General features: G+C 64.7%; 1 protein-coding gene across 1 annotated transcript; it reads left to right on the plus strand.

Moving 5' to 3' along the window:
* Nucleotides 1-3877: 3877 nt before the first annotated feature.
* On the plus strand, nucleotides 3878-23771 carry TERT (telomerase reverse transcriptase; the record flags this gene model as incomplete). Its single annotated transcript, XM_082835197.1, has 16 exons — nucleotides 3878-4096; nucleotides 4202-5564; nucleotides 9379-9574; nucleotides 10758-10938; nucleotides 11799-11978; nucleotides 12584-12742; nucleotides 15391-15486; nucleotides 15954-16039; nucleotides 16789-16902; nucleotides 17314-17385; nucleotides 19081-19269; nucleotides 20709-20835; nucleotides 21475-21536; nucleotides 22132-22256; nucleotides 23050-23187; nucleotides 23668-23771. 16 exons carry the CDS (start codon nucleotides 3878-3880, stop codon nucleotides 23769-23771), a joined length of 3411 nt encoding a protein of 1136 aa, XP_082691323.1.
* Between the last annotated feature and the right edge of the window lie 226 nt (nucleotides 23772-23997).

Below are 23997 nucleotides of genomic sequence, written 5' to 3' on the forward strand. Positions count from 1 at the left end.
TCCTTGTCCCCTGCTCCATCCCCTCCCCAGTGGGCCCCTTGGCTCTCCCTCTGGTGCCGAGAGGAGGTCCGGCCCCTCTGCCCCTCTGCTTCTCCAGAGAACACTTCCTAAATGCTGGTCCCTAAGGCTGCCTCGGCGATGTTCCCCCCGCCCCCCGACCCCTTGGTGTCCAGCACGAAGGGCAGTGCTCTGCCCATCATCTGCCTTCTCTGTTCCCTGAGCCAGACCCACCTCGGCCCACGTGCAGACCTGCTGTCGCATCAGCGCCCCCTCCCGGGTGTCTCTAGCGCTGCTGGAGTTCAGGCCTCTCAGGACCCGTCTGTCCCTGCAGGAAAAATCAGCGACACCACCAAGTGCAGGCGCTGGTTGGGATGCAAAACGGAAAACTAGACACATACTTAGGACGTGACCCAGCGACCGGACCCCTGGGCGCTTGTCCTCGAGCGACGAAAAGTCATGTAATTGTGTACGTTACGTACAACAAACACCCTGTCTGCAGTCATTCACGGCAGCTGTATTTGTAATGGTTCCAAAGTGGGAAAAACGCAAATGCCCCTCAACAGGCCGCGCGGTTACATTAGCTGTCCATCCAGGCCTGGAATGCTGTTCTGGGATCAAAGGGGCTGACGACTGACACACACAGGAATTATGCTGAGTGGAAAAGTCACCTTGAGGTGACGTGTAATATGGTCCCATCTATGTAAGTGTCTTGAAGGGACACGGTTCAGCACAGAGTAGGCGAGTCATGGTGTATGTGTGTGCGTGTAGGGGGAACTCGGGGGCCCAGCCGGAGGTGGCGGCCAGTTCTGTGTCCTGATGGCAGTGCTGGGCACACGAGTCTACACGGGTGACAAAATGACACCGCCTTCCACTCACACGCTGCACCAGGGTCAGTGTCCCGGTCCTGGCTTGGTGTCCACCGTGTCACAGGGGATTAGCCACCAGGGGCGCTGGGAGAGGACCCCAGAGGCAGAGCTGCTGCCCTCAACCAGCTGCACGCTCTGCTGCATTGAGTGTCGCAGGCAGAAGGATGGCTCAAGGATGCCCCTTCCTAGGGGCTTTGAGGCCGGGACACGGCCCTGGACTAGCTGGACCCTGAGTCAATTGCAGGCTCCTTGTCAGGGTCAGGGAGGGGGACGCAGCCACAGAGGCAGAGGTTGGGGTCAGAGAGCTTGGTGGGTCCGCAGGCCATCCCTCTTCTCTCTCTCCCTCTCTCCCTCCCTCTTTTCCTCTCCCCCTGTTCTTCTCCCTCTCCCTCTCCCTCTCCCTCCCCCTCCCTCTCCCTCTCCTCCCCCTCCCCCTCCCCCTCCCCCTCCCTCTCCCTCTCCCTCTCCCTCCCCCTCCTCTCCCTCTCCCTCCCCTCCCCCTCTCCCTCCCCCTCCCCTCCCCCTCTCTCTCTCCCTCCCCTCCCAGCATCTGGTCCTCAGGCCCCAGCACTGGGCTCCGGGCTGCGCTGCTGGCCGCTTTGTTTTTACCCCGTGCTGTTCAGCCGTCTGCATGTGTCCCTGCATTGCACTGCATCTGTTTCAGCCACCAACCTCCTCAGCTGAGACCCTTTTGGGTCCTGGTGGTGCTGTCCCTCATCCTGACTGCAGACCCGAGGATGCCTGGGTCGGGGGGCGGGCACGTGCATCAGGTGTGCCAGCCCGTGGGCACGGGGTGGTGCCGGACGCGTCACTGTGGCCTGTCCCCCTCCCTGGGCCGCCCTCCAGAGCCGGCCCTCCTGCGCCCGCGGGGCTGCGGTGTCCCGAGGCCAGTGGCAGCGAATGCAGGAAGCAGCCGCTGCCCTCGGACAGCCCCGCTCGGGAACCAATGGCGTAATCGTTTATTTAAGCACTGGCCAGGGCTCCAGTCATGCCCACCGGTTGGAGTCTCTGGGACCCTCTTTCCTCCCTTTGCTGGGCTTCTCCCTCTTCACGCCTTGCGGTGACTCCTCGCAGACGGGGGGCGATGGTCCACTGCCAGCCCTGCAGGCCCCCCACCAGCTCCCCAAGAGCAGCCCCGGTGTCCAATCACTGCACACTCAGTAGGAAACCTCAGTCGGGCTACTGCGTAATTGGGGGGCGGGGGGCTCTGTTTGCCCCTTCAGTGACAAACGACACGTATTTGGCTCCTGGCACAGAATCCACTGTTCAGAAATTGCCAGGTATGAAGTGTGAAACCCATCCCCTGCCTTCCAGAAGTTCTAGAATCGGATTTTGCTGTATTTTGTCATAAGCCAACAATATGAAATTTTTTTCTGGGAACATCTTCATGTTTTATGGCACAGTGACTTGAGACCACCCTTAGCTTTCCAGAGACGGATTAACCGCACGTGTAATAGTGCACAGAGTATTCAGGAGATGAACGATTTCCATTCTCTCTAGGAAAAGTTTCCTCACTTCAACATGGTATTGTTCACACTGCTTCTGTTTCTTCTTTAAAAAAAAAAAAAATTGTTTTCCATGCTGGTTTCTCCAGTTTCTAGTTGTTGGAAAAGAACAAATTCCCCAAAGCCGCCCCAAATCCTCTACTGGCAGAAACAAGCAAGTCTCAGAGACCTTGCGGCGCTCACGCAGTGGACTTCCAGGAGAGCCACCCTTAGTCCCGAGGGTTACGAGCCGGGCAGACCAGAGCAAGCAGGATGAATGTGAGACGGCGTCGTCGACGGAGGGGTAGCGGAGGCCTGTTTACGCCATGAAGACGAGCAATTTCTGACCACGCTTCTTAACGTTGTGAAAGGTTAACATTTGTTCAGCCGCCCAGTGTTTGCCAAACTCAGGTGCCTCGTCCCCGCAAGCCTCCCAAGACCCAGAAGCTTCCCATTTCTTACGACTCAACCTTGAAGAACTGCAGCGTCTGGCTTTGGGTGGAATGTCATTAGGGCGACTGCTCTGAACTGTCTGGCTCACATGACCAGCCGTTGTCAGAACGGTGCCCCAGGCCTGGGGAGGGTCTGCGGCTGGGCTGCAAGGCGGGGGCTCCTCCTCTCCCTGGGGCTGCGAGCCTGGGGACAGGCCCTTGACCTGTCCAGCCTCACCTTCCTCCTGGTGCTTGCGGAGGGAACGGCAGCTCTGGGTATGGAGGGAGGCCATGGCAGGTGCCAGGAGCCTGCAGGTGGTGCCCCAGGGAGGCTGCGGCTCCACTTCTCCCCTTCGTTTGCCCAACCCATCAGGTGGGTGATTCATAGGGAACGGATTTGAGGATTTTTGGTTTTGGTGGGGATCACAGAAGAACTCAAAAAGAGAAACTACAGCCTGGGGTCAGGGAGACCAAGCCGGTGGGGGAAGTGCCGCTGTTGCCTGCTGACCACTGCCCGCCGACCGCTGCCTGCTGACCGCTGCCAGCCGCCGGAGCCGGGAAAGAGCTCCAGGAGCCCCACCGCATGCCGGTCCAGGTCCAGGGTGCGCCTGCTGCCTTGGCTTCCCCAGGCCCGCGGGGCAGGGGCGGTGGTCCATTCTCTTCTTTGCACGTCATTACAAATTCGCTGCCATGAGCCCCTGCTGGACCCCAAAGCATCCCTCACTGCCCGGTCACGGCCCACGTGAGAAAGTAACACACCAGAAGGACCCGCCCCGCGGGGGCGCAGAATGCACCAGGTCCCCCAGGGACCCCACGTTACGGTCCCCTCCCTCGGTGCCATAGAGCCGCTCCTCTGTGCGACCCTCGCAAGACCCCTGCGCCCTGGGAGGGGTCACGGCGTGTGGGTGGGGACACTGCGCGGAGCAGCTGCGCGGTCGGAGCAGGTTCTCGAGGCACCTGGGCGCAAACACCTCTGGGGCCACACCCGCGGCCCGCAGGGTGAACTAAGGGCGGGGCTGCGGGGCTCCCGCGACCCCGCCCCTTCCTCCTCCCGACCCCGCCCCTTCCTCCGCGCGGACCCCCCCTTGCTCCGAAGATGCCGCGCGCGCCCAGGTGCCGGGCGGTGCGCGCCCTGCTGCGGGACCGCTACCGGCAGGTTCTGCCGCTGGCCACCTTCGTGCGGCGCCTGGGGCCCGAGGACCGGCGGCTCGTGCGGCGCGGGGACCCGGTGGCCTTTCGCGCGCTCGTGGCCCAGTGCCTGGTGTGCGTGCCCTGGGATGCGCAGCCGCCTCCTGCCGCCCCGTCCTTCCGCCAGGTGGGCTGCCTCCGGGGACTCCGGTCGGGCCCGCCGCGGTGGTGGTGGAGGGGGTGGGGAAGGACGTACCTGCGCCCCCAGCGACTCAGGAGCCCTCCCCCGCAGGTGTCCTGCCTGAAGGAGCTGGTGGCCAGGGTCGTGCAGAGGCTCTGTGAGCGCGGCGCGAGGAACGTGCTGGCCTTCGGCTTCGCGCTGCTGGACGGGGCCCGCGGCGGGCCGCCCGTGGCCTTCACGACCAGCGTGCGCAGCTACCTGCCCAACACGGTGACGGACACGCTGCGCGGCAGCGGCGCATGGGGGCTGCTGCTGCGCCGCGTGGGCGATGACGTGCTCACCCACCTGCTGGCGCGCTGCGCACTCTACCTGCTGGTGCCCCCAAGCTGCGCCTACCAGGTGTGCGGGCCGCCGCTCTATGACCTCTGCACCGCCGCCGCGGCGCGGTCCACGCGACGCGCGGGCGGAACCCGGACTGGCCTCGGACTCACGCGCCAGGCCGGGAATGGCGGCGACGGGGAGGCGGGGGGACCCCGGGAGCTGCCGGCCAAGGGCGCGAGGCGGCGTCGGGGCGGCGCGGGGGGCCGTCCGCCTCCAGCCAAGAAGCCCAGGCATGGCCTGGAGCCCGAGCGGGGTACCGAAGGGCAGGCGCCCGGGGCCCACCTGGGCAGGGCGCCTGGGCGGAGCGACAGCGACCCCCGCGTGATGACACCTACCAGAGCCGCCGCGGAAGCCAAGTCTCAGGAGGGCAACGTGCCCAGGACCCGTCGCCCCTTCCCACTGGTGGGCGGCGAGGGGGGTGTTCGCTCCCCATCCTGGCGGCCGTCACATCCCCAGGGCGAGCCCGGTCCCCGAGCGTGGGCTGAGACCAAGCAGTTCCTCTACTGCTCGGGTAGCAAAGAACGGCTGCGCCGCTCCTTCCTGCTCTGCTGCCTGCCTCCCAGCCTGGCGGGGGCCCAGAGACTCGTGGAGACCATCTTTCTGGGCTCTAAGCCCCGGCCACCAGGGGTTCCGCGCAGGACGCGCCGCCTGCCCGCGCGCTACTGGCGGATGAGGCCCCTGTTTCGGGAGCTGCTTGAGAACCACGTGCGGTGCCCCTACGGCGCACTTCTCAGGGCGCACTGCCCACTGCCGGCCTCCACCACCCCGGCGGGGCCAGGCGATCAGGAGAGCCCTGGAGTGGGCGCCCGCTCCGGGGAGAGGCCGGCCGCTACCCCCGAGGGGGACGCGGGCTCGCGCCGCCTGGTCCAGCTGCTGCGTCAGCACAGCAGCCCCTGGCAGGTGTACGGCCTCCTGCGGGCCTGCCTTCGCCGGCTGGTGCCCGCAGGCCTCTGGGGCTCCCGGCACAACGAGCGCCGCTTCTTGAGGAATGTGAAGAAGCTCCTCTCTCTGGGGAAGCACGGCAAGCTCTCACCGCAGGAGCTGACCTGGAAGATGAAGGTGCAGGACTGCGCCTGGCTGCGCGGGAGCCCAGGTGAGGACCCCGCCCTCGGGCCCTCGAGTGCGGCAGGGCCTCCTCCGTACCTCGCTCGGGGGGCAGGGGGCTTCTTGGTGGCTGTCGGGTTGCTCCCTCTGAGTGCTCTGCCTCTGTCCCCCTCTCCCATCCAGTCTGCATAAATCTCCGGACGTTCATGGGCTCAGGCAGGTTCCGGGCGATGGGGAGGGGCGGTGAGCAGGCGGGACACGTGGTCTAGGGCTGCGCCAACAGACGGAGGTCAACAGGAGGTCCCGTGGGCGTGTCTGCGGGTCATCCGTAACCCTTTTTGACGTCAAGGTTTATCGCCTTGGCGTGGCCCCGCTGATAGAAACGGGGGCCGGACCCAGAACCCCGTTAATGGGGTTGGGAGGTGCGGCTCGGTTCCCCGCTGGATCTGGTCAGCCCCCACGCGGACCCGGATGTGAGTTCTAATTGTGCCTCCGCTAGGTCGGGGCCAGGCAGGTGGGAGGAGTGAAAAGACCGTGTCCTTGAACAAGGCCCCAGCGTCACCAGGGGTCAAAGGGGAGCATCAGGACGCCGACCGCTGTCTCAGGGCAGTGGGCAAGCCACTGTGGGCGCCGGCAGGATTTTTTCTGTGGAGCTGAGCCTGCCGTGTCCCTCCCACTGTGGTGTTCTGGGTTTGATGTTGGGCTTCCTCCGGCCCAGCCACTGTCGGCCCCGCCTGGGTCAGCACCCTCCTTGGCAGGGCGGAGCCAGGAGTGAAAGGCCCAGCACCCTCCCTGCTCTCCCCACGCTCCTGAGATGATCATGACTTCTAGAAGGAAGTCGTCTGTGAGAGCCAGGTTTGCCCCCCGCCTCCCCCATGCGTGTGGCAGTCCCCGGGGTGGGGGCCCCAAAGATCGCGACTGTGGTAGCCTCAGGTGCAGCCGGGGCACACCCTTTCTGGCTCCCCAAGAGACCCCGGGGCAGGTGACACGGACAGTCAGGGTGACCTTCAGCAACTTGGTTTAAAAAAATTTTTTTTTAATTGTGGGAACGTAACATGAGACCTACCTTCTTAACGTTGAAGTGGACAGCACGGTACTGCGCACTGTGCGCTCGGTGTCCTACAGCAGATCTCCAGAAACTTTGCATCTTGCGTGGCTCCCTGCACGTGGGACGCCGTGGATGAGTCTCCAGGAGGCGGGCTCGGGAGCCCAGGCCCTCACCTGACGCCTCTGTGCTCGTGGGGCCCCAGCCTGCTCTGTGGAAGGAGGCTCTGAGTTCTGTGCTCTGGCCCCGATTTCAGATGGGGTCCCCGTGCCCCTCGAGCTGCAGGCGCTGAGGAGGTGGTGTTTTCCCAGGCGACTGGGCCTTTGCTCACCTGAGCTATGCGCCTGGCCATTTGCTCCTTTCCACGGCCTCGGCCGCGCCTTCTGCCCGCTGGCTGAATGAATGCTGCTCTGAGCTGCGGCTCTCCGAGGCCGCCTCTTCCACCCTCTCCTGCCGGAATGCTGCCCTTCCTCCGTGCCGGCCAGGCACTCCGTCCACAGCGCCAGCCTCCTCTGCCTCTGTTGAGGCCATTGTCGTGCCTGCCATGCTGCCCACTGATACCTGTCCGCTCCCTGATCCCCAGCCCCGGAGGCCAGACAACCGGGCTGTCCACATCTGGGGCCACGTGTCACCAGAGACATCACCCGAAGGATTCCTGCTCGCTGCCTTAGCTTCTGGTTGGCCCATCCTGTCCGCCTACGTCCGACCACGTTGCTTTTCCTGAGCTGCGGGCGGGAGCGCTCCCCGCTCCCGCCCCTGAGCGCCACGGCCCGAGGCGCGGCTCTGGCGTCTCAGCGGGGTGCCGGCGTCTCCTCGTCTCCCCGCCTCTCCCCCGCATCGCCTGCCGCGCATTTCCCCGGCCCCGCAGTGGCTGCCCCGCGTTTCGATCGGCCGCTTTTCGGTGTTTTCTGTTTCTACTGTGATTGCTCCGTTGATCTTGGAGTTATTTGGACGATTACGTTTTATTTTCCGAACGTGTGGCAGTTTTAAATTGCCTTTTACTGTTGATTTCTGACAGCCACGTGCGGGTACGTAGGACCGCGGTGGCCGGGAGCCCGCGGAGACTGGCTTGGTCTCGTGTGTGGCGTCAGCACTAATGGTTCCCGTGTGTTTGCAGGCCGGGGTTGGTGCTGTGGTCACCACGTCGGGTCGGGTGCCGTGCAAAACGTGTGTCCTTCCAGATGCCGCGACGCTGAGGGTACACGGCCCCAGGGGGTGGGTGTGTCCTTTCCTGCTTGCCCCGACGGTCTGCACGATGGGTTGTTAGCTGCCGGCACATTTTAGACTTAATCTTCCCCATGAATGTTTAGTGGCTCTTTTTACCATAAAGTGTGTTTACCCGCCTTCCCGTTGGTTAGTATTTCCTGCTTGTGTCGTTTTTCATTATTTAGTTTTTATCTTCAACCTGTTCGTATCCTATGAGGATACGTGGTTTAAGTGTCTTAACAACAGCACTGAGCTGACTTTTCTTTTTTTTTTTTTTTTTTTTGCGGTACGCGGGCCTCTCACTGCTGTGGCCTCTCCCATCGCGGAGCACAGGTTCCAGACGCGCAGGCTCAGCGGCCATGGCTCACGGGCCCAGCCGCTCCGCGGCATGTGGGATCCTCCCGGACCGGGGCACGAACCTGCATCCCCTGCATCGACAGGCGGACTCTCAACCGCTGCGCCACCAGGGAAGCCCTGAGCCGACGTTTTCCGTTCATTTTCAATCCATTCTGACAGTCTTTACCACTTACCGGGAGTGATTTTTTTTCATCTCCTGTGATGATAGGCGAGTGTGGATGCAGTTTTCACCTTGCACTTTGGCCCCCTCTTCCGCGTTGTTAGTCCTCGTTTCCTGACGTGCATTTTCTCACGTGGGTGTGCGTGCGTTGGGTTTGCTTCCAGTGTTAGCTCTGTATTCTCCACTTACCCTCCCTGGGTGGTTGGTTACCTTGGGAACCGTGTAAGGGCCTTGCGTGTTCGAACTAGATCGCACTTGAGCTGTTCCCTCCACTAAGCCAGTGGTGTCCCAGGTTAGATGCTGCTGGTGCCGTGTCTACAGTCGATGTTTATGTAGCTTCATCCCCCTTCTCTTCTCCTTGCTCACTGTTCATCGTCCTGCCCCAGACCTGCCTCTGGGGCCCCTTTCTTCTCCTCTGTGTTTCTTTCATGCCGGTTACGGGTGGTAAAGCCCTGGCTCTGTCCGCAGTGAGGCCCCCCTGGCAGCCTGGTGACAGCTCTCGAGATGCACCTCAGCTGGAGACGTTTCCGAGTGCACAGAGTAAAATGCAGAGGACCGCAGGGGAGCGCGCTCACCTTGGCCCGCGGCTGGGTCCGGAGCCCCGCGGCGTCGGGCGTCCCTCGGTGTGTGGCTGTGTCTGCTTGCCCGCGGTGTTCAGCCTGGAAAAGCCTGGGTGTTTCTGGCTCTTGCCCCCCGGGGGCGATGCACGCCAGCCTCAACTGCACGTCCCCCGTGTGGAGAGCCGTCTCTGCTTCCTCCAGCCTGTGTGTAAAGGGACAGAGGATGAGGTTCCACGTCACCGCCGCCCAGTAGAAACCTAACGTGAGCTACATACAACATTTCAGATTTTCCGTAGCCCCAATAAGAAAGGAAAAAAGGAAAGGTGAAACTAACTCAGAGACGTTTTTTATCAAAGCCCGGTGATCCAACATCGTCACTTTAACATGCAATGGGGGAAGCGTCGTTGCCGAGATACCCGCGTTCTCCTCTGCCCGAGGCTCCGAGTCACGGCACGGGGGCCGCACATGCAGTCGTCCAGGCCCGAGGGGCCGCTCAGGCAGCACGCAGGGTGAGCACCGGCCTCTCTCCTCCCAGGGGCTCGCTGCGTCCCGGCCGCCGAGCACCGTCTGCGCGAGGCCGTCCTGGCCAGGTTCCTGTGCTGGCTGATGGGTGCGTACGTGGTCGAGGTGCTCAGGGCGTTCTTCTATGTCACGGAGACCACGTTCCAGAAGAACCGGCTCTTCTTCTTCCGGAAGCGCGTCTGGAGCCAGCTGCAGAGCGTCGGCATCAGGTACGGCCATCGGGAACCACGGCCTCTCCCTGCCCAGGGCTCCTCGGCCAGCCCCTCCAGGGACCCCGCCCTCGTCACGGACTCCTGCAAGCCCCTTCCTACCTGAAGGCCGGGGGCTCGGGCTGGATGGTCTGGGATCTGGGAGTCTGTCTGGACTGAAGCAGTACGGGCGGGCCGCTTACCTCCCCCGGCACATGGGCCCGGTGCTGTTTAATCCGCACGGAACGGAGGATGACACAGATGACAGGCGCGCCTATTTGACGCCGTGCAGTGGGGCGCGTCTGGGGCAGAGGCGTTGCCGTGAAGCAGGCCCCCGGGGGCTGGATGGCCGCGGGGCGGCCATGAGATTTGTCTCAGCTGCTCACTGACTGTCTTATGTCCATTTGGAAAGACTGGGCAGGAGTCAGCTGGACAGGGACCAGCCAGGATGGGTGGGGTGACAGCCCGAAAGACACGGGCTGGGCCTGGCGAGGCTCCCAGTGTCAGAGCGCTCAGCATTTGCGCCAGAGCCGTGCCCTGCGTTAGGACGTCTGTGGAGGGAGCCGGGCCGGGGTCCCTGGGCGCACGTGCTGGGGCCCGTGTCCTCCTGTGTCTGGTGGGGGGAGGCTCTGGACGTCTTGATCGTGGTCTTGAGCGAAGGCGCCCCATTTAAGTAGTTCACGCCATGTGACCCAAAGCGGCCGTTTAGGCTGTCCTTGTGGGGCCCATGGGGCCCGACGCCTGCCTGGTGGGTGTTTGAATCCCATGGTGGGCTGTGCTTGGAACCACGCTTCACCCCTGGGGCCACCAGCCCAGGGAGCATCCTCACCCCAGCAGCCAGGAGGCGGGGCCACCCAGGCCCTCCCTGTGGGTGGTTTTGGGGTAAAGGCTGAAGGTCACAGGTAACAAGGAGCTAGCAGGCCCATGGGGAGACATTTCTGTGCCTCAGGGGGCCGCGCCGAGCACTCCCTGCCCATTCTGTGTAGAGGAGGGCGGGCTCTCTGGCCCACGGGTCCCGGCCTACACCAGCCGGGGCTCTGTCCACCGGGAACTGGGTGTCCCGGCCCTGCCGAGGAGGGGCCTCCAGCTGACGCCCGGCCACGCCGCAAGTCTGGGGTGCTGGGCACGGGTTCTGCCGACTTCACGGGCACTGGCGGCTGCCATGCTTGCCCGCCCCGGCTTCCCACGGGCACCTCTGTTTCAGACAACACTTAGAGCGCGTGCAGCTCCGCGAGCTATCCGAGGCAGATGTCAGGCGACTCCAGGAGGACAGGCCGGCTCTGCCGACGTCCAAGCTCCGCTTCGTCCCCAAGCCCAGCGGGCTGCGGCCCATCGTGAACATGGGCGACGTCGTGGGAGCCGGGAAGTCGCACAGAGACAGGAAGGTCGCCGCTTGTGCCGCTTTTAGGCAAAGTGCCTTTGAACCCCAGGCCTGGTGGTTGTAGTCGGAGTCTCGGGGGGCTGGCAGCCCCAGTGAGGCCGTGGAATGGTGGGGTGCCGTGGATGGGGGTTCCCGGGCCCAGAGGAGGAGCTCCCGGGAAGGCCAGTCCTGTGAGGTGCTGGATGGGCTCTGGGAACCCTCTGTGCCCCTGGCCCCTGCAGTCCTCCGGGGGTGGGCATGGTGTGCTCTCCGGGGCAGAGGGACCATGCGCTAGCTGTCAGCAGCCTGCCAGGGTCCCGAGGACCCCCGTAGGACCTCACCCCCATGGTTAGCCCCCGTGACTGCTCTCCCCGCCATGGCACCTCTGCCTCACCAGCAGCTCTGACCCCTTCCATGCGCCTCCCTGTAGGATTTGGGGGTGATTTGGGGGTGATTCTACCGTTAGTGAGAAAGAGAAGCTGTCGCTGCTGATGGGGGTTTGGTCCATGAGCGAAGATAAAGTGCTCGCCCAGTGGGGCTGGGGTCCCCTAGGAGGTGGGGCCCCCCGGGAGGCAGCACCCCTCTTCGCTGGGTGGGGGGGACCAGGTAAGTAGAGGGGACCAAGGGTGTAGCTACTTGCATTTTTCCACACGTGGTGTCCGTGATCCCAGGACGGGTCCCTGGGGAGACCCTGGGGTCTGGGGTGGGCGTGAGGGGGGAAGCCATCTGGCCCTTCTGCGGTCCGAGGGAGGCGGGGTAGGCGGGGGTGGCGGCGGCGGCGGCACAGCGCGGGGGCCTGCCTCTCGTCCCCGGGGCTGTCTGACCCCACATCCCTTGGTCTGGGGCCCCTCTGGTGACACTGGTCGTCCTGGGCTGGGCCTGCAGGTCCAGCATCTCACCTCCCAGGTCAAGACCCTGTTCGCCGTGCTAAACTACGAGCGGCTGAGGCGCCCCGGCCTTCTGGGGGCCTCCGTGCTGGGCATGGACGACATTTACAGGGCCTGGCAGGCCTTCGTGCTGCCCCTGCGGGCCCAGGGCCCGGTGGCCCCGCTCTACTTCGTCAAGGTGGGCGCCCGATTCCCGCCCCCCACCAAGGGAACCGGCCCTGCGGGTGACCCCTCGCCTCAGGCCCCCGCCGGTGTGGGGAGTGGCCAGCCTTTTGCAGTCACGTGTTTGCCAGAACGAGTCACCCCTTGGTGGAGCCGCGTCCGCGTCCCACAGATTCTTCTGTGAGCGGGAGGGCAGGGAACCCCATCTCCATTTGGGGGTGTCTGGCTCCCCGGGGCCGAGGCTTTGTGCCTTCCCCTGTGGAGTGGACTCCGTGACTGCACCCCAACTCCACGGGAGCTCCTTCAGGGAAGGAGACACCTGCTCACACCCCAGCGCCGGGTGCCCTGGTACCCTGGTCATCAGCTTGCAGCTCAGAGAGAGGGGCGAAGACCCGCCCCGAGGGTGCTTAGAGTCCGGGGGAAGTGGGTATCTCAGCGAGAGCCCCGTGGGGGGCGGGCGTGGGGGGCGGGGACGGGACAGTGTGAGGGGGGGACCAGGGTCTCCCCAGTCCCCTGGTGTACGATTCACCCCAGGGCTTGCTGACCGCAGGTCAGAACCAGCGGGACCGGGAACTCGGGGCCCAGGTGAGCGCGTCCTCAGGCACTTCGGTTCCCATGTAGGTGGACGTGGCGGGGGCGTACGACGCGCTCCCCCAGGACAGGCTGGCGGAGGTGATAGCCAACGTGATCCGGCCTCATGAGAACTCGTACTGCGTGCGCCAGTATGCCGTGGTCCAGAGGACTGCCCGCGGACACGTGCGGAAGGCCTTCAAGAGACACGTAAGCCCCACCTGGGGTGTGTTCGGTGCTGGGGAGCGCGCTCCGCGGGAGGCGTGCGTTGGGTGGTGGGGGGCGTGGTCTGCGGGAGGCGCGGTCTGCGGGAGGGGCATGCGCCGTGGTGGTGGTGGTGGTGGTGGTGGTGGTGGTGGTGGTGGTGGTGGGCGTGGTGGGCGTGGTGGTGGTGGGCGTGGGTGTGCGCGGCAGGCCCTCCTCCGCCCCACCCCCCGCGCATGCGCACGCGCGGTCGTCATCTTCACTCTTGGTGTTCCCGTCGGTTACTGTCCTCCCGCTGCCCCTTCACAGCCGCAGGGCCCCGACTACACAGCGGGCTGAGCAGAGAGGAGGGACCCTGGTGGCAGCAGAGCCACGCGTGTTTCCGTGGTGTCCCAGCGGCCAGGCAGCAGGGCCGCGTGTGCTCCATGGGCGGGGAGGTGCCACAGGGCGCCTCGCCCGGGACTCCTGGGCCGCGCTGCTGTCCGTGTGGGCGCAGTGGGTCGAGGGTGGAAGGGCAGCCCCTCGCTGCAGCCGCCTGGGGCCTCCGGCCCAGGCAGGGCTGGGAGGGGACGAGGGCATTCGGTTGAGCCCGAGGCCATCAGGTGGGGGGTTTCCTAGCGCTTGTCGGGAAGGCTTTTGGACCACCTCCCCACCCCACCCCGGCCGAAACGGCGTGTGTACTGGAGGCGTGGGGGGGGGCGGAATTCCCCCAGAAGTTCTTGGAAAAGGCGCGTGTGAAGACCCCAGCACAAGGCGCTGGTGAGCATGGTTTGCGAGTCCTGAGTGTGCGACGCAGGATCTTGGGTTTGTGGACAGGGATGACGTCTTCTCCGCCTCACGGCCCAGAACAGCAGCGCCCGCGGGACTCCCTCCCGCCCCCCGGGACACCTCTCCTACCCCGAGCACGGCGACATGCTCGCTTGTCTCTAACTCTGTAATGTGAAATCAGGGAAACTCTGCCCTCCTGTCCGGTTTCCGCCGCGTCTGGGGTCCAGCCGCCCAGAGCAGCGTCTCCGTGTTCCGTCCGCGGTCACCGTGCGCGGTGAGGTTTCGCCTTCCGCTGGGTGGGCGTTTGCCGGTTCCTCTTTGGACGTGACTGAGGCCGCTGCCAGCATCCGCATGATGTGCCGTTTGGGAAGCAAAGTCCTCGTTGCCGTGGGCGGATTCCAGGCTTGTGTAGTTTTAGGAGATGTTGCCCAAGAGGTTCCAGCGCGGCTGCAGGCGCTGCAGGGGGCCCTGGCGGCGGTATTGGCGGTACCGAGGGACCAGGGCTGCAGCCGCCCGGTGGGGCAGCGCAGTCCTGTCTGTGGGACTCGGTCTGGGGAGATCCGGTTCTGGGCACCTTGTGTACCGGCCACGTGGTTGTGTCCTCTCGTGGGGTGCCCATCCCATCTCCCCGGTGCTGCCAGGCTGTCTCCTTGGTCATCCGTCTTAGGGGACCTTCCCACGCTCTGGGGACAAGTCCTTGGGCAGCTGTGGGCCCCCAGGCGCCTTCTCGGCCTGTCTCGCCTTTTCTTTTCAAGTGGGGTCTCCACAGACAGATGCTTTTGTTGTGAGGGACCCAGCGTATCCGCGCTGTGGGGCTGCAGCCGTGTTGTGCTCGAGCGGCGCGCCTGCCCGGCTGCCCGACCCGGATGCTCCTTTAGAATGTTTCTCGCTAGAGCCGGCCTTCAGTCCAGGGTCTGTTCTGATTTCTGCGCTGCTGCTTTAACGTGTTCCGTCTCTGCTGGAATCTGCGCATTTATAGCCCTGTTTTCTGGTTCACTCGCCTGCTCTTTTCTGTCTCTGATTTTAAACCCATTTATGAAATTCTTAATTTTAGCCAGCCTGTTTTTCAGTGTTAGAAATCCATGTGAATTTTCTCACAGATTCCAGGGCTCTGGTTACATCCTCCATCTTTGTTTTGTTAGCAGTGTTATCTTGAGTGATTTTAAAATGCCAGAAACTGGATACCAGCTCGCCTGCAGGCAGGTTTCTGTCGTGTCTGTTTCTGCTGGTTTGTGGGTGGTTTTGGCCACACAGGCCTATTCTATAGCTTCTGGAATTTTTTCTCGGTGTGCCACACTCTGTAAATAGGGGTTTTGACACAAGGGTTTTGCGAGCTTTTCTCCGGAGTGGGTGGTGTTTTCCTGGCAGTGGTGGAGCCGTGACCTTAGTTCGGCGGGGGTCCATTCTAGACAGTGGTGCCTGGTCTCCCTCACTTGGCCCTTCCCCCGTGTGGTCCCCTCGGAGGGGCGGGGCTCCAGGGGCGCCTGCTGCTCAGGGTGTTTTCTCTGCAGCCCCTCCCCCGGGAACTGCCCCTCAGTCCCAGCTACTTCGTGGCTCTGAACCCCAGCATCTTCAGCCTCAGAGCCCCCACTTTCTGCTCGGGCTCCACCTCCCACGGTGGATACAGGCCTTGGGGAGAAGTCGGGATGAAGGTGGGATGCACCCCGAGGACTGAGACCCCAGCCCGCCTGCATCCCGCCTCCCCAGCATCTCCAGGCGGCCGTGCTCTGCATCTCATCCCTGGTCGTAGCGGCCATGGCAGGGGCACCACAGAAGCTGCAGGGCGGGGCCTCCCAGGCTCTGTTCCCCGTTCTGAGTGTGCCCTTGCTATCGGGGCTTGGGGAGGGGGGCGTCCGCTCGCCTCACCCCGCCTTCCCGGCCAGCAGGTGTCCACCTTCACGGACCTCCAGCCTTACATGAGACAGTTCGTGGAGCGCCTGCAGGCAGCGGGCTCACTGAGGGATGCCGTGGTCATCGAGCAGGTCAGTCCGGGGCAGCCGTGCACACCCTCTGTGGCTGGCAGAGACTTGCACCCACCTTTGGCCACATTTTCCCTCTTCTGGGCCTCACGCACCCTCTGGCGCCTGCCCGCGGCTCTTCTGAGATTTGCCGTACATCTTCGCTCGCAGTTTGGTCTCGAGGTCGCCCGAAGGCGAGCCCCCTCCCTCTAGGAGGACAAGAGAGGGCTTGCCCCGTAGACCCGCCTCGAGCTGCCCATCGAGCGACCTGTTGCCTCGTGTGAGCAGAGTGTCCCAAAGCCAGGTTTGCCAGCAGCGGGTCGGCCCTCGCGGTCCCCGTGCTTTGTGCACAATAGTCTCGGGGCGACCCTGCCACGATGTGAGGCTCCCAGACCCCAGACGCCTTCCTTTGGGTCCGGGGCCCCCACCGCGAGCCGTCCGGCTGGCCCAGGGCGGCATCCACGCTGGTGAACGCCCGCCTGCCTTCGCAGAGCTGCTCCCTGAACGAGGCCGGCGGCAGCCTCTTCAAGCTCTTCCTACGCCTGGTCCACAACCACGTGGTCAGGATCGGGGGCAGGTGAGTCCGGACCCCGCGGCTCCCCCTTACCGGCCGCGGACAGGCACTGCGGCCGTGCGGCCGGGTGACAGAGCAAGGCTCCCACGGCTGTGGGAAGTCCTTGCGTTCAGAAGCCGGCAGATAACTTCTTTAACGTGTGCGGAGCCAAACCGGCCTGGGCGAGTGCCTGAGCGGGACCCCATGTGCGACCGAGGAGAGCAGTGGCCCCGGGGGTTCGGGCTCACGGCCACGGCCGTTAGAGGTCAGCCTGGACCGCGGGGCCTGCTCGGAGGTCGTTAACCGTGGGCCACGCTCAGGAAGCTTTCTAGGTAAAGGGTGTATTTTCATTATTATTATATTCTCAGTAAGTACAGCACTTACTGAAAGATAATCACATTAAAATATAAAAAAACACGTACACCCTGGGGAGGCACACGTGCCGACTGCACAACGGGGCGAATTTTGCCAAAGGCAACACGTCTGCACATGCGTGTAAATGGTACCGGGTGGGAAGAGGACTTTCTCCACCGGAAAGGCCACGCCTGTGGCCCCTGGCTCCTCCCCAGGGGCACCACCACCCGCTGTGACCTTCATGGAGAGGGGTCGTGGCACGGGAGCGTGATAAATCTTGATTCATGTCCCCCCAGGCGGGTGCGGCGTGGGCACGCGTGTGCATGTGTGTCTGTGCTCCACGTCTGTGCGTGTGTTTACGACATAAGCACGAGGCCCACCGTGGCTGGCCCACCTTCTAACCGCGTCCTGCCCCCCAGGTCCTACGTCCAGTGTCAGGGGGTCCCCCAGGGCTCCATCCTGTCCACCCTGCTCTGCAGCTTCTGCTACGGAGACATGGAGAACGAGCTCTTCCCCGGAATCCAGCGGGACGGGTACGGACCCTCTGTGGGCGGGCGTTGCCTTGCTGGGGCCTGTTCGTACTTTTGGTCCTGGATGTAGGCCGGGCCTCACCCTTTCTTCTCATAACGGCGCACAGGAGGTGGTCAGCAGGCCTCAAGTGGGGAGGAAACGTGGCCTTCTGTGTGGCCGGGGCTTCGGACCAGCGCCAAGCTCGTGTGCTTCCGGCCCAATTGCAGGGCCCCTGCTCGGCATCTGCAGCTGGAGCCGAATCCCACAGAAACCAGAGTCTTTGGTTCGATTCTGTGGAGAAGGTCGCTTTATCCGTGTCCACGGGAACACAGACATTAAATGTTTCAGCGTTGGCTCCTGTGGGAGGACGCTGCCTATGGGCGTAAAGCAGTGCGTTCAGGGTCCCCCTCACCTCGGGGTCAATCCGTGTCCAGGGTTCTCCTGCGCTTCGTGGACGACTTCCTGCTGGTCACCCCTCACCTGCCACGAGCCAAAGCCTTCCTCAGGTAAGGGCCCCACGCGTGTGTCTCTGCAGGCGCGTTTTGGCCCACGTACGACGGTGGGACCTGTGTGCGAACGTCCGTGCTCCCCACACGTCACATCTCTGGGGAGTGTCACGCGGTGTGGTCCCGCGGCTCTGAGAGCCCAGAGTGCCGTCACTTCCTCCTGTCGCTGGCGTGGCCGTCAGGACGCAGGTGCCACTGCAGGAGCTCAGGCAGCAGGGCTGGGTCTGCAGAGGCTCCTTGGAGGTTCTGCGCCCATGATGCGCTGTGGTGGACGGAGCAGAGGCTGCGCGCTCCGCACCACGGGAGACGGAAGAGGGAAGGCCTGCACGGCTCACCTGTGGCTTCCCCGCGGAGAGCGTCTGCGAGAGCGGGGAATTCAGACGTGTCGAGGAGGAGGGGTTACCAGGCGTGGGGATCGCATGGGTTTGGTGCCCAAAGCAAACCCGGCACCTGGGACCCTTTGGGCTGCGGCCACAGTGCCCCATCCGTCCCGGGAGTCTGGGGGCTTCTTTCAAAGCGTGGGTTTCCAAGGGAGGAGAAAGTTCAAAACTGAGCCCTCAAGCCGTCCCCGAGCCTGACACTTTGGTCACTTTGGTCGCTGGGCTGCCTTTGGAGAAACCCACCTGGACAGCAGCCACGTATCCCGTGTCTGCCTGCGGGGTACCCCAGGCTTGAAGCCTGTAGGGTCCGCCCGCTGTGATGCTCTGGGGCTCCCTATGGCAGCCCCGGCACAGGACACTGCAAATGTAAACCCGTGTTGCACGCGGGTCCGCGTGGGCTCCGGCCACAGTTGGAGAGCTCAGTGGCCACATGTGTCCAGTGGCCACCAGAAGGGACAGCGCAGAGGTCGTCGCCTCTGTCATGGGAAGTTCTGGGAGCGGCGCTGCTCTGTGGTCGTTGGGCTGGGCAGGGAGGTAGCTCTGAGTGTGTCCGTAGGGTCCCACCAGGGGACGCAGCAGACAGGCACACGTCCAGGAGACTTGCTGCAAAGGAGCTGGCTCGCGTGATGGTGGGGCTGGCTGGGCAGGTTTGAAACCCGGGGGCGGGTGGCAGGAAGGGCAGGTGCTGGGGCTGCAGTCAGTGGGCGACCCCCGCAGTCAGGACACCCCCGTTTGGCTCTCAGGGCCCTTCCCCGATGGGTGAGCCCGCCCCACTCTGGGAAGTGTCCTCCTTTAAAGCCAGGTGGTTGCAGGTGTCAGCCCCACCTACAGACCCCCGGTCTTAACGCAGACTCGAGTGTGCACACCTGGGGACCGCAGCCTCGCCAGGTGGACACATCGGCTGGCCGTCACAGAGAGGACCCGTCCCTTGGACTCTGCCTGCCCTCCGAGCCCCGTGTCTCCCGGGTCCCAGCCGACCCGTCAGCTCAGTCGCCCACCTGTCTTACCTGGAGGGCCATCCCGGCGTGCGCTCGTCCTTCAGGACTGGCTCTTGGGGCTTCCGTGCTCCCCTTCCCCGCTGCCTGCCTCTGCCCTTGCTGGCCTGTCCACCCTGGCCTCTAATCGTTGGTACTTGTTTGCCCAGAAGCCTGGAGGCCAGAGCAAGGCTGTGTCTGGCCTTCCTCGCGGGCTCATGGTCCCAGCCCTCCAGTCCCCGCCCGCCTCGCTGGGCTGTTAGGTGACATTGACCTGTGCCTCCGAGACCTGCGGGTGGCGTGCCCTCTGCCCGGTGGCTGACGTGGCCCCCCTGCTGCAGGGCCCTGGTCCGCGGCGTGCCCGAGTATGGCTGCCTGGCGAACCTGCAGAAGACGGTGGTGAACTTCCCCGTGGAGGACAGTGGCCTGGGTGGCGCGGCCCCCCTGCAGCTGCCGGCGCACTGCCTGTTCCCCTGGTGTGGTTTACTGCTGGACACCCGCACCCTGGAGGTGCGCTGTGACCACTCCAGGTGAGCGCTGCACCGCGCAGCTCTGTGCGTCCCCCCGCGTGGCAGGGGGGTCAGAGGCCAGCGGCGGGCACTAGGGGATGGACTCTGGGGGAGCCGTTTTCTGGGCGCTTTTGGTTGCGGCACGCGGGATCTTTCGTTGCGGCGTGCACGCTTCTCTAGTTGTGGTGTGCGAGTTTTTCTCTCTCTTGTTGTGGCGTACGGGCTCCAGGGCACGTGGACTCCGTAGTTTGCGGCATGCGGGCTCTCTCGTCGAGGCGCGCGAGCTCAGTAGTTGCGGCGCACGGGCTTAGTCGCCCCGCAGCCTGTGGGATCTTAGTTCCCCAACCAGGGATCGAACCTGCGTCCCCTGCATTGAAAGGCAGATTCTTTACCACTGGACCACCAGGGAAGTACCTTCTGGGCGTTTTTGATAAAAGGAAATCGCGTGGCAGACTCGGGGGCACAGCGTGTTCCGCCGGGAAGCGTGTGGATCTGAACCAGAGCTTCCAGGACCTGCCAGACAAGGGTCCCCGTGGTCTCACTGGGCACCAGGATTCGTGGTCACCTCTGGCCCGTCGGGGAGCAGGGCTGCCGTGCGTGTGGCCTGCTCTGTACACAGAGTCTTGGGTCCCTGCCTCGGTCAGCTCAGGCTGCCGCAAAAAACACCACGGACATTTCCGTTCTCTCGGTCCTGGAGGCTGGAAGCTGAGGTCCAGGTGTCGCAGGCCGGTTTCTCCTGGGGCCTCTCCTGTGAGTGCGTGTGGACGCATCTGCTCCCCAAGGCCTCACACGGTCACCCTCTCTGTTCAGCCCCTCAGTGTCTCTTCTTGGGGCACCAGTCCCATGGGATTAGGGCCCCACCTTTATGATTCCATTTTGCCTTAATCACCGTCTTAAAGGCCTTATCCCCAGACGGTCTCGGGGGTCGGGGCTTCAACCTGTGAGTTTGGGGGATGCAGTTCGGCCCCTGAGAGCCCGTCCCCCCACCTCCCCCACACTGAGCCCGAGAGCACGCAGCCCAACCTCAGGCTTTGCGCAGAGACTCGCGCGGCACGTGGACACGGGGCCTGTGCTTTCTCATGAATGAAAAGCGCGGGTGTCAAGACGGTGGTGGATGGGCGTGCCCCGTCCTGCGCTGGTAACGCGGTTCTGCTGGAGCCCTCAGGGCTGCACTTGGTCCTCTTTCTGGGGTGCTCCCGGGAAGACGCAAGTGCAGACGCTTTCCACGCGCGGTTCCACGCGTCCGTCTGCTGCTCCCACTGCCCCCTCTCGTGTCCGGGCACCGACCACACCGGTCAGTCATGAACTGTCCACCAGGTTGTCTGGCTCCCCGTGAAGCCGTGACCGTTTGGGGGACAGGCGCCCATTCCGGCCCAGCGCAGCTGATGGGCTGGACGTGTGTGGCGGTCAGAGTGTGAAGTGGACACACGTGTTTCCACGAACCGCACGCTGTCTCGCAGTTACGCCGGGACCTCGATCAGAGCGAGCCTCACCTTCAACCAGGGCTTCAAGCCTGGGAGGAACATGCGTCGCAAACTCTCGGCGGTCTTGCGGCTGAAGTGCCAAGGGCTCTTCCTGGACCTGCAGGTGCGCGGGTTGCCCGTGGGCTGCTGGGGCTGCAGAGCGGAGGGCAGCTGACGCCACCGGAAGGTCTGCGTGCGCTTCGCAGATCCTGGGGGGGCACGTGTGTCTGTTCCCGTGTGCGGGCGCGTGCACGTGTGTGGGGGCGCATCAGGCGTCACATACGTGTGCACTCTCAAGTTCACGTGTGTGTGAACGAGTGTGCCTGCGAGTATGTGCAGGTGTGCAGTGTGTGGGTATGCGTGCCTGTGCCTGTGTGTGCAGGTGTGCACTGTGTGGGTGAGTGTGCGCGTGTGTGTCCAGGGCCCCCGGCCCTCACCCTGCCGCGTGGCTGCCCCGCCATCTTCGCCTGGGCCCCTCCTCACAGGCTGTAGGGCCCAGGACCGCTGTGGCCTCAGCGCTGGAGCCGCGGGGCCCAGGCCGTCGTCCAGCCAGGCTGGGCTCTCCCCCTTGTCCTTCCCGCAGGCCTGACTCCACCGCAGCTGCTGAGGGGCCCCAGTGAGGACCTGGCGGGTCTCACGGGAGAGACTGATGGATTCTTACTGAGATGGTCCTTTTCTTCGTTCCGTTTGATGGGGCAATAAAGCAAAAGACAAACTCGAACGCCAGAGGTATCGCCAACATTGCCTTTTCTTATGACTCCAGGTGAACAGTCTTGAGACAGTTTTCACAAATGTTTACAAGATATTCCTGCTGCAGGCCTACAGGTGGGTCCACAGGTGGCGGCACCACGAGGGAGGCGACGGCCCCACCCTGGGGAGCGCGCTGCCCCCGGGTCCGTGAGGAAGCAGCGGGTGCGTCTCCGCGGCGGACACCGCCTCTCCGCGGAGCCCGCGGCAGCTCTGGAGGCGCTGCTCCCGGGCACCAGATGGTGCTGGGAGGCCCGAGCGGCCGGGGCGGCCCGAGTCCCCGCGGCGGGAGGGGCTGGCGGGAGGAGGGTGGCCGCGGGGCGGGGGCGGGTAGGCGAGCAGAGGGCCAGTCAGTGCACAGGAGGCGTGTGTGGTCCCGAACACTCAGGCGCCCCCAGAAGGGATGGCGGGATGCGGCTCCCGATCGTTCCAGCCCCTTCCGGAACGTTCCCTGCCCTTGGGTGGCTCTGTGGTCCCCCTCCAAGAACCAGGGCCGGGCAGGTGATCGTGGAGTCCGCTGCTTGTCCACCTTGGGGAGGCGGACCCCGTCCTTCACTCACCGCGCCGGCTGGCCTCGGGGACCCAGAGCCAGGCTTGCCGCCCGTGGTCTCCAGGGAGCCCTGGCCCAGGCAGCCTGGGGAGGCTGGGCCCCTGACAGAGCCGACATCCCCAGGTTCCACGCGTGTGTGCTGCAGCTCCCGTTTAATCAGCCAGTCGGGAGGAACCCCTCGTTTTTCCTCCGGGTCATCTCTGACACCTCGTCCCGCTGCCACGCCCTCCTGAGAGCCAGGAACGCAGGTGTGCACAGGCGACCAGGGCATGGCTGGCGGGCCGAGGGGTCGCCCGGGGCGCTGGGCATCGGGGTCACGCCCACACGCTCCGTCCTGTGCCCGTCCCGGGTCCCTCGTGTCCCGCGGCCACTGCAGCACCTGCCTCTCCAGCAGCCACGGTGGAGATGGGGCGTCGGGGCGCCTTTAACCTGCTAGCAGCTCGCCGCCCTCTGCCACGTGACTGGAGAGTGACGTGGTGCTTGGGGGCCAGCTGGTGGCCCTCCTGCCCTGGGGCTCTGGGCGCTTGCGTCAGTCCAGGCCAGGGTCCGCAGGAGGCCCCGGGCCACCCCTGCCCACCTCAGCGAGGGGCACCCACGGCAGCCGCGCGCCCGACGGCTTTGGGTTCACCGCTCCTTGGCCCGGCCTCCTCGGGGGCGTCCCCACCTGAACGCTCGCACTGCAGCCCCTGTGTCTGCACCTCCGGCCTCGTCCTGGGCGTTCCCGATCTGTCTGAGGTTCAGGCCGTGCGTGTCTCTGAGGTCCTGGGTGTAACAGACTTTGCTCTTCGTCACGTCTGTTTGTGGAGGTTTCTTGGAGAAGTTGAAGAAAACGTCTCAGTTTTCAGAATTCCTCGGTGCTCGTGTCGGGTGGCCCCTGAAATGAAGTGGCCAGTCTCCCCCCCGCCGCCCCCAAGACCTCACTCATGCCATCAGCCTGGAGGGACCCCCGCCAGGAGGGCACCATCTGGGGCCCCTGGTATCCCCAGGGAGGAACGCTGCGGCGGGGCCAGCGGAGCCTCAGCCTCTCCTCGTGTCCCCCAGGGATGTCACTGGGGGCCAAGGGCGCCTCCGGCCCGTTTCCTTCCGAGGCCGCGCAGTGGCTCTGCCTGCACGCCTTTCTGCTCAAGCTAGCTCGTCACCGCGTCACCTACAGCTGTCTTCTGGGGGCGCTGCGGACAGGTAGGCGCGGGTGGAGTGCCAGGCGCCCCTTCGTGAGGTGCGGGCCCTGCCCTCCGGTGCTGGGGCCCCTCCGTGTCTGAGGGGCAGGTGGGCGGGTCTCAGAGCCCCCAGGTGAGGGGTGCGGGTGCCCCGAGGGTTACAGGCCCCCTCCCTCGTCCAGGGGCCTGGCATGACCATCCGGGTCTCGCCACCTCTCCACCCCGCCCCGGGTCCTCGTCCTCCGTCTCCCCTGCAGCCCCCCACCTGCGTGTCCTTCCTCGCACCCCCGACCCAGATCCCCCTCGGGCCTCTGCCGGACAGTCCCCGTGCCCCCGGCAGGGGAGGGGTGCTTGCCCCCTCCTGAGGTGCCCACCCCAATCCCGCCTGCACGCAGGGTGCTTGGCAGTGTAAGTGCCTGCGGGCCCCGGGGAAGGGCGGTCTCTGGTTTCTCCGGGGCGTAGGTGGGGGGTTGGTGGCCTGACTTCAGTCGCTGCCTTGTAGCCAGAGCCCGACTGTGCCGGCGGCTCCCGAGGGCCACTCTGGCCGCCCTGGAGGCAGCAGCCGACCCGGCCCTGACCGCAGACTTTAAGACCATCTTGGACTGACGGCAGCCCTGCTCACAGACTGGGCTGGGCTGGGCTCCGGAGCCCGGTGGGAGGGGGCAGCCCCCAAGTCCTCAGGGAAGCAGGGCCCGCGCGCCGTGGCCGTCCCGTGACGGGGTCCGTTCTCCAGCCGCTGACCACCGGGAAGCGGCAGGTGGGAGAGCCGGGCATCGGGCGGCAGGCGTCTGGACGCGGCTGGGGGGCCCTTTGTCGCCCCCTTCCCCTCGCT

This window comes from Leucopleurus acutus, assembly GCF_964270905.1.
Source record: "Leucopleurus acutus genome assembly, chromosome: 3".
Classification (NCBI taxonomy): Eukaryota; Metazoa; Chordata; class Mammalia; order Artiodactyla; family Delphinidae; genus Leucopleurus; species Leucopleurus acutus.